The 10332-nt window shown below is 45.1% G+C and overlaps 1 protein-coding gene across 2 annotated transcripts in view; it reads right to left on the bottom strand.

Moving 5' to 3' along the window:
• The window catches only part of CNIH3 (cornichon family AMPA receptor auxiliary protein 3), a 63839-nt gene that overhangs the window by 9502 nt on the left and 44005 nt on the right, over positions 1–10332 (bottom strand). Inside the window, exon 3 of one of the 2 annotated variants that reach the window (XM_018556514.1) lies at positions 9304–9351. The exons of the other annotated variant lie outside the window; for it this stretch is intronic. Coding sequence (XP_018412016.1) covers positions 9304–9351 — 48 coding nt within the window. The remainder of the gene's footprint in view (positions 1–9303; positions 9352–10332) is intronic. 2 annotated transcript variants of the gene reach the window in all.

Genomic DNA, 10332 nt, shown 5'->3' on the forward strand with positions numbered 1-10332 from the left:
CCCCCATTGGAGGTGACAAAGAATTGAACATGGCTATTTAATAAAGATACATATTGAGCTTATTGTAGACCATTTTTCAGCCCTCATGCATGTTAATGCAATGCACCTTAGCGGATGGTATATGTGGTTTGCCATTCGTTTTGAGGAGCACCCCAATATACATATACAGTACAAAAAAAACCACCACAACACACATATGTAAATGCCCTGTGCTTCGTGTTTGAACTTTTTGTAAAAACAGTGCATAGGTTAGTTGCCCATTCTAATGAGCGTTGGCACATGTGGATGGATGTGGAGCAAACGGGGCTGGACCAAGGCCAGGAAGATCGTGAGGGACCTCAGCCATCCCAATAATGGACTTTTCTCTCTGTTGAGGTCTGGGAAGCGCTTCCGCTCCCTAAAGGCCAACACAGAGAGACTGAGGAGAAGTTTCTTCCCTCAAGCTATACGGTCTCTCAACCAGATCTTTACATAGACATGCACTTTACTGCCTGACTAGACTAATGTTCTTACACTCACATTTACTGCACATCTGCACTTTAAAAGAATGGTCAATACACTGCTGGTCAACATCTTAATTCATTCACCCCGTATTGCTGCTGTTTGCACCCGCACACTTTACACTTCATACTGTATTTGAGTTTGCATTTTTAGTTTAATTTAATTTTTAATAATTTTTAATATTTGATTTTTATATTCTCTTTTGTCAATGTACATTTAAATTGTTTTATATGTATATTTTATATTATAATTGATTTTTTCCCCCTTACTTGTTTACTCCTCCCCCTCTTTTTTGCAGTCGTGTAAGCATTTCACTGCATGTCATACTTGTACGATTATGTATGTGACAAATAAATCTGAATAGAATTGAATTGAATTGATCCTAAATGTTTTATGTATGACCTGGACATATTGTGCCCTATGCCTATATCTGATGTGCCATCTTTCCCTTGACAGACTGTCCTGATTGAATGTCCTCACAGATCATAATCAATAGGGATGCACATACTAGTATCGATATCTGTGCCAATGCCGAGTATTTGGGCGAATACTCGTACTTGCCCAAATGCTCCAATGCCAAGCCCAATACTTCCTGTATCAGGAAGCCAGGCAGTGCATCAATACACGCTGCCCGGCTTCCTGATTGGCCTGGAAGCCAGCTCCATGCTCCCTTGTCACTCGCTGCCCGGCCTCCTGTTTGGTCGGGAAGCTGGCTTCATGCTCCCTCGTCACCCCGTGACGAGGGAGCATGGAGCCGGCTTTCCGGCCAATCAGGAAGCCGGGCGCCGGGTCATTACATGGCGCCTTGCTTCCTAATTGGCCAGAAAGTTGGCTCCATGTTTACTCGTCACATAGTGACGGCTAATTCCCATCTAATCAGGAAGCCAGATGGCGAGTCATTACACACCGCCTGCCTTCCAGAATGGGACTTCCGGTACTCGGTATTCGGTATCAACGAGTACCATAAAAGTATATCGGTACTCTTACTCGATACCGAAATAACGGTATCAGTGCATCCCTAGTAATCAACTTTAACGCCCAATGCTCGGCACCAGGTCCACGATAACTGGATAATTCCCTAACCCTTAGGACCGGTGCAGACCTAGAAGATCCAGGACGCGCGTCCCAGGACCGCGCGACACAACGGTTGCTGCATGGCCCCCATTGATTTACATGGGGTTACATCCGAGCGGAAATCGCAGAAAAAGGGTACATGTAACTTTTTTTTTCGCCACATGATGAGCGGCTGTTTTACAAAACACGCGCTGTTTTAGCCACGATTGTGTTTGGTTGCACGGTCGGAAACCTCACAATTTGCCTGGCGCAACTGGGGTGCCATTAGAAAATAATGGCACCACCAGCGCAATCGCTGTCCGCACGGTAACGTACACGATTGTTGCGCGGTCACAGGTCGCCCAGATGTGAGCCTGGCTTCAGCAGACATTTAAAGGAGAACTATGAAATGAGTGATTTCCACTCACCTCATAGTTCTAGCCGACCTGTGACAATGAGACTGTCACAGGTTGGCTCAGTAGATCGGGAGGTGAGCGAACACATACCGGGTTCGCTCACCTCTCGATCCTGTCACGGCTCTCTGCCGTGACAGGGGGAGGGGCTGGATTCCCCTCTCCCCGCTCCGATTTGCCAGCGCTGACTGGCAGAACGGACGGGGGAGGGGGCAGGTACAGCTGGCTCTGCCTCTAGATAGGCAGAGCCAGCTGTCACTCACGCAGCTGGGCAGATCCCGACGTCCAGGTCGGGATCCACTCCGACTGCGGCGTCTCAGTATACCGCGAGCTGTAGCTGTGTATTATTTTTCAGTAATCTGGTCTACATATTCTGCGTTGTATGCACATTAAAACCCTCCATTCCTCGTATGAACAGCTACGTCTAGAATCCAGCCTTCCAATCATCCAATGCTTCCTCTTCATCAACATTAAGCTTAATCTGCGTTGATTCATCAGCTTTCCTGTGTGACCGCAACAGAAAAAGGGATTTTGGCAGCGCTCCAATATTACAAGAATGGCTTAAGACTTCACAGCAATATTGTCATGTCATGAGCTGGAAGTAATTAGCTGTATCGGCTGTATGGAGAATATCCCCGTTTCAGTATACGCGTGACTTTGATCACGACTCTAATAAATTCATCTTCTTCCTTTGAAGTTGCTTAATGGAGTCTGTGTCCATTTTTTGTTGAGAAATATGTTCATCGGGATGTGTTCCATCTAAAGGGGACGATTTATAAAGGGTCAAATACATTCTATCTAATTTGCTGCTTATTTCCTGGCCTCTCCTCTTTACATTTGTATTCGAAGATCATTCCAGCAGCTTCATTTTGTCATCTGACATCACCGGTTCAGGACTTTTTCTAATATATTCTTCATTACAGGAAGAAGTGAAAATGTATATGTTTAAGTAGTATTAATGGCCGCATTAGGTAAATGTCATTGACCAAATATAGCCATGTGGCCATATAAGGTCAATGACATCACAGCATCCTGCCCCTTTGTTTATGTTCAGATGCGGGAACATCCCGCCCCTTTGCTTATGTTCAGATGCGGGTAGGGAATTCTCCAGCCGCAGGGGATTGGGTCGGCACAAAAGGAGCCTTCTTCTGTTTTTGGAGGATCTTCTTATGCGTTTGTATTGCTCGAATAAATGGTTGCATATGAACAGCAGAGACGCTGGCCATTGACTTGTACATAGTACAAATCTGGACGCCCCCGGCCACCCATGTAAATGGGGCCTTAAGGGCTCTATTGATTTTTAAAGGGGCTGCAATATCATTGTTCTTTAGCACTTTCTTCTAATGTGTCTCCAATATATAACTATCAGGGTTATTCAGAAAAGGGTGAAGAGTTTGGAGAAGACAGGAGAAGTGAACAATCTAGGACAACATAACTGATTTGGAAAAATTCTCCAATTCAGCTCACTTTTCTGTGCAGGGAAATATTCTTTACTTCTAGGGTGCATGTGTTGTCAATCACAGAATCACTTCAGCACCCATCTAACCAGGGGTATACCGGTCAAGGTTTGCAGTGGGATATTATTATTATACAGGATTTATATAGCGCCAACAGTTTGCGCAGCGCTTTACAAGGAAGACATAATTACAATGCAATTCAAGACAGGATGGTAAGGAGGGCCCTGCACCTGAGGGCTTACAATCTAAAAGGGAGGGGCCAGTGATACATGAGGAGGTAGCTGTGTGGGGATGAATTGTTTGAGAAAGAGTTCAGGAAAAAATTAATTCTTCTCTCATTTCAATCCAGTCTATGACTATCTCTTGAAGCGTGTTCCAAGTCTCCAATGACTCCTATACCATGTCTTCAGTCTCTGACAGCTGTCTGTAGAATCACATTCAATAAATATTAGACCCCATTCACACTGAGCTACGTTTTCAGTGCTGATTTGAGCTGAGCGACATTGAGCTACAGTGCATGTATTGTCGCGCTACTTTTGGCATGGACTTCGTAGCTGCTGCATTGGGCTGTATCCAGTCAAAAGCGTTCTTGATGTGACATAATTCCTCTTCCTGTTTCCTGCATGTTTCTGTGCAAAAGTGACACTTTTGTAGTGCAATGTCACGCAAAATCGCTGGTAATGTGCGACATTGAGCTACACCATTGAAGTCTATTTGGCCAATCCACCGAAAAATAGGTCATGTTGAAGTGACAAGCTTCAGCTACAGGCAGCGGTGTATTTAACTTTGGTGCTGCCCCCCCGGGCTGACACGCTGCTTCTCGGACAGCACAACCCCAACCCCCACCCCCCGGACAGACCCGTCGCTCCGTGGACAGCTGCTCCCCCGGGCTTTCAGACCCCGCCATCTGCACACACCGTCCACTCCAGGCCGACATCCGCGTCATCGCATCCAGGTCAGTAACCCTCGCGGTGCCGCCCTCAGCGAATCTGCCGCTCCAGGCAAACGCCTTGTTTGCCTCGTGGCAGATACGCCCCCGGCTACAGGCGACATTGTTGAGCTGTGAGATATGAACAGCTCCATTGAAATGCATTGGAAGAGCTACACTGAGCTTCATGTTTGAGCGATTTTTTAGCGGAAAGCGCGCTACAAAACGCTCAGTGTGGGGTTTTATGTGTAGCCCTTGGGTGATGTCAGGGGCCGCACTGGAGTTGTAGAGAAGAACTTGTCTAACTCCTTACCGGAAACCCCAATGATAGAGATGGGTGCTGAAATGACTGCGGATGGTGCCGCTATTACATAAGTTTGGTAGATAAGAGTGTCACCAGCACACCAAAATCCTTTTAGGATAATCAATTGTTCATTTTATTGAACAGATTGCCAGTTGAAAAACATGCACTTTCGGGGACCTCGCAGGTTCCCTTCATCAGGCTCAACATCGAGACTGGAGCGCCCCTATATCAAGTGAGATGACCACCACTGCTCTGAATGGTACAGTAAGAACATAAAAAGACAAACAGAACGTCAATTCCTCAATGATGCATGGGGAAGACGAATGTGCATTGGTTGGCATGCGTTATTGCCATTTCATTAGACATACCTGACAGTCGCTGGAGCCAGGTAAGGTTTGGTCGCGATCCCGCTTCAAATGTCGCGTTTATGGCTCATTACGACAGGAACACAATTATCCAGTTAACACGAGACGTTATGTTAATATCCCATTACAAGCACACAGTATAATTAATTCTGCCTAGTTGGTGGTGCATGTTTTATTCATGAAAATATATTTGTGGAAGTGCCGGAATGGAAAGCGCCTTTCACAATCTGCCCACAAAACGCATCAGCGTGTTTGACAAACCATTATTATTTAATGCGCCGTGGAGGAAGAACAGGTGTGTGCGGAAGGTAATTCATGAGGCAGGGAGGGGGGGGGGAGATGTGACAGCTCTGTCACTAAAACATTACTGACTGTGGCTATGAAGGGGTTAACAATCTCAGTTATACAGGGAACAGGTCTCTGCCCTGGAACAAGCAGGCAGCCAGTGAAGTCAGGGCTGCTCATCTGTAAGTTTGTTCTGGGTCAGCGACTTGCAGCTCCCTGTATGGCTGCGATCTTTAACACTTTCATGACAATTACAATCCTAGACCTTTAAAAAAAAAGAAGAAGAAGGCAGCAGTGGTAGCTGCCGTGTCACTATCCTAATGAGTGATTTTGCCGCAGAGTTGACAATTTTGAAGTTGGCAAAAATTTTGCCAACATGGAAACCATCAATTTGGTTCAATGCGCATTTCCCTTCTGATCCAACTGCTTTATTTGTGGTGTGCTTTGTGATATGCGTTTTATTTAATGCGAGTTTTGCTGCGCTCTACACACCTGCTGCTGGTGACACAGTGTTGCCAGATGAGCTTTAGGGCCGGCGCACACCTAGGCAACACCTAGGATTGACACGCGGTAGGCATGTGCGATTCGTTTCTTTCCAAATAGAAATTCGGATGAAATTTCGGAAATTCGGAGATTCGGATGTATGCGAATTCCGAATTACAGATATAACGAATGCAAACGAATCCTAATTTCCGATTCCAAAATTTGTTAGCGGTAGTCTGTACGAAGTTTCGTTTGTTGGACGAAATTTCGTTGCAGCAAAGTGACACTTGAGAACAAAAATACTTTTTTTTCCTCTTAAATGTCTCTTTACTGCAACAAACGAAACGACAACGAAACAAAATTGAAATGAAAATTCGTACAGATTACCGCTAACGAATTTCGTCTGAATCCGAATTGACTTTCGGATCCGAATTCCAAAAAACAAAATAACGCAAAATCCGAATCAAAACGAAAGGAAACAAATTTTTTGCTTGTGCACATGTCTACCACGCGGTCGGGAGTCGCCTAGGTGTGCACCGATCGTGCTGTGGGTGCCATTATTTTCTAATGGCACCACAGACGTGCCGGCGCATTGTGCAGGACCGCGCGATCCCGAGACGGGCGACCGTGTAGGTCTGAGTTTGGTCCAAACATGAATGTATCCAAATCTAGAAGGAAGCTGTCAGTGCCGTCCCTATCAGCTGCAGCCGGGGCATTTCCAAACCTTTATTGTCCTTCTATAGGCATATTCATAGCCATATTTGGTCAATGGCATTGACCAAATATGGCCATGTGGCTATAGAAGGTCAATGATGTCACCAGCATCCTGCCTCTTCCTTTACATGCAGCTGTGGGGGGCGGTCAATGCCCTGGACGCTGCTGATTTGGTCAGCACTGACAGCTTCCTGCAGGGTTCGAACTGAAAGGTCATCCCTACTTTACACTTATTCGTGAATTTTGCTCAGGCAGAAAAAAAATCTGCTTGAAAGAAAAGCAATCTAGTTTCTTAATTTATAGGGTGTGTTTTTTGCCTTAATCTAATCAGAAACAATTGTCAATCCTAGGTGAAAGAAATTATTATTTCCTATGCTGCTCAGCTCCATCTAGTGGTTATATTGTGGTATTAACCTGATATTACATTTGACCTGGAAAGAAAGTATGCCAATTCGTTTATGCCTTTGTTTGTATTTTCGAAGGGTGAATGGCTCTGCAAATTGTTGATAAATACACCCCTTAAATCCATTTAAAGCTACGTTTCTATCTGACTACTTTGTCTAAAGGGTGACAACGCTGCTGCATGCTTTCGCTGCAGAACAAGCTGCGTTGTCACCCTGTTATAGGAAATGGGAAAAATACAAATGTTACAAATAACAAGACCTGCTCTGCTAATGCAAGGGACAGGCAGATGTCATTTTTCATTTGGTGCACTTTAAAATGTTGACTTGGGCAGTCTATAGTGCATTTTAGAGGAAACAGGAGCCACAAGTGCAGCATTATTTGGACGCTTAATGTACGCTGAAAACTAGGAGTGCACCATTGCGCAAGATCATCAGTGTATGATCAGCTTCAGGGATTGCAACCACTATATGCACACACATACACGTAGCTTTAGTGAATGAGCCCTATTGTGTTTACTGCTAACACACCTGTGCCCTTTATTGCCTGAAATATGGCAATCTTTCCTTTTTTCGCATGCTGTTGAATACGCCGTCTACTTAAAATTGAAATATAGCCGTGACACAGGCAGCACTCTGCGTTTTTTATGAATTTGAACGGATTCTCATTACAGTAACAAGGCGGAAATCGTGTTTTCTGGGAAAATTTCCAGCCATTGTTTCCTGCGGAGGAGTCCTCAGCTGGAAGCCCCGCGTGCGGCTCTCCCGCCGTGCCCTATTGTTATGAGTGATAGGATATGCAAGATTGCTTTGGGTCCTCGTGGCTTCTTAAATACAGCAGCTCTCCGAGGACGCTTTGTACTTCTCGCGTGTAATTGATGAGCGCAATAAAACCTGTTTCTACCGTTTTAAACTGCTTTATGGGCAACATTTAAAAGGGGAACTCCAGATGATAAGCTTCTCTAAGGCCTCATCAGGGGCTGACTGGCAACTTTTAGCCCAGGGGGCAAGTAATACGCAGCGCGGAGCTGTACGTGCTGGCTGATTCTCATGTGAATGAGGCCTTAGAGAAGTTATACAAACAAAGGGCAGCTTGGAAAACCCTTTTCTTTGTCCTCTCAGTTCCCGCAGGTTATAGAAGTGCTTTGGCTTAGGGAGGACGACCACAAACACTGCAAGTTAAACTCCTCACAGTATCTACCAAACACTGAAAATTATATTAAAGTCAAAAGGTTTTTAAGCTAATGCTACTCCTGGATGTTTAAAAGTTTTAGCTCCCTTGAGCACCGGCCCTGATATCCTGTTTTAAAGTGGCTCCTTTCCTTTGCAGGGTCCTATGGAGCCACCCTTCTGTGTGCTAGTAAGCTGTGTGTGTCTCCAGACACCCAGGCACAGCAAGGCAAGTTGCTCTCTGCTTCTCCAAGCTGGCAGATGGACACCTGCTGGAGACTACTCTGCCCCTTGTCATATTGTACTGGACGGGAAGTTTAGGGAAGCCGAGCTGACAGAGTTGGAGCATTTTGTTAACATGGTGACTGAGTGCTTGGGTGAAAATGTAAAGAACTGCTTTGCTGGGCGATGTATATGTGTTTGATCTGGTTTTAATATTTAAAAAAGGGAGATGTGTATGGGGGAGGGGTGGGGAGAGTAAAAAAGTCAGCTGCTTCCATGGGTCGGCAAACTTTCGCTGACCCAGGGAGTGGTGCCCCCCCTTCAAGTGGCACCCTGGGCATGCGCCATATGTAGCATACCCTGGATACGCCACTGTCCGTAGCACCATCTAGTGGCGGTAATGCAGTGCAAACGGCATTCACCCATCTCTACGCCGGGTGGAAGATTTATACATCAGCGCCTTAAATTCTAATATCATGTGACTTGAATATCACACTAAACTAGAAGTATTGAAAGTAGATGTAAGCCCCGACATCAGGACATTTAGTTTACTAAAGCACTGTGAATCATAAACAATTGCTTTTTTTTTTTAATGAAGTCCTGTGGTCACCTTTTTTTATCTTTTGTTGTATCTCAGTATTGCTGATCTCCTCAGACTTTTTGCTGCCACTTCCTATCTACATGCACTCCAGTGATGGCCACATGGCATTTCTCAGTCTGGGTTTCCAGATGGTGACAACAGTGGATCATGCCTACATAATGGGTGCTGATATGACTACTTGGTGTCTCCCTCGGAAGCCCGTGTGACAGAGTGAGAACTAAGGGTCATGGTTGGGACAGAGTGTTGTCACTCTACAACAGGAAGTGCCTGAACATATACCTTCATGGCAGGATCACCAGGTTTTTTTTTTTTCTATATGCAGATTAAATGTGACTTTCCCAATGACAATATCATGTGTTAAGCTTCACAGAACTTTATGTAATTTGTCCTGTAATATATAAATCACCTTTCTCAGGAGGAAACAGATTCTCTCGATATTTCGAAGACGTTCCCTCTGTGAAGGAATAAAAAACAGGGTTACAGGTGCCAAAAACAACAACAACAGATCTCTATATAAGTTTTACAAAAACACTGTGAATATACATCGAGAAGATTTATATAAAATCTCACCAATTTTGAGTTGGCAAGTCCTCTAGAAAAGCTCACCACACACATTGCGATCTGGTTGTACAATTGTCTTTAGATCTACCAACAACTATGTAGTACATGGGCCGGCCTGATTGGATGGAAGTTGAGTGATTAGGTTAGGTAGGTCCTCATATTACATATGTCTGTGAAGGTTCTCATTCATCCAGGCCATGGTATATCTGTAAAAAATAAGTCACGGCAACTGGACTCGCTGTATTTTTCTCATATTACATAGTTTTGGTAAATGTAAAATTAAAGGGTTTCTAAAGCCTCCGTTTTTTTTTTTTTTTGCATATATCTACTACCAGCAAGCAGTAGATATATGCAAAACGTTTAAAAAAAAAAACCCGCTTTAACAGCGGTTTAAACTTCCCCTTTCAAGAATCCGAAACTGCTCGGGCGGCAGCAAAGCAACCTGGGGCGGGCGCATGCGCAGTTCGGATTTTCGGACGGGAGATGAGCAGAGACGCAAGGTGAGTCTATGGACCCGCGTGCACCCGCATGCAGACACCGTGGGACAGGAAGTGCCTGCAGGGACAGAGGAGTCAGCGCTGGATCGGAGACCCGCCACAGCACCAGAGGGACAGATGAAAGCGACAGGAAAGAAGAAGAAGATCGGATTAAGAGACATCATTTAAGATAAGTGCTGACATTAACATTGGGGGGAGGGGACATTTCTATCTCCCGATGCCAGAGACATGCAGTTCCGGGTGCCGGGCGGGTAGTTGTTTTCTACATTTAGCACTGGTTTGGGCAAGCAGAGCTAAATGTACAGCGGGGAGGAAGCCACCACTTGTTTTGTACAAGTGATCCCGTTGATGTCGCCGAGATCACTTGTATGCAGCTT

Source organism: Nanorana parkeri, unplaced genomic scaffold, assembly GCF_000935625.1.
Source record: "Nanorana parkeri isolate BGI_ZX_2015 unplaced genomic scaffold, ASM93562v1 scaffold240, whole genome shotgun sequence".
Taxonomy (NCBI): Eukaryota; Metazoa; Chordata; class Amphibia; order Anura; family Dicroglossidae; genus Nanorana; species Nanorana parkeri.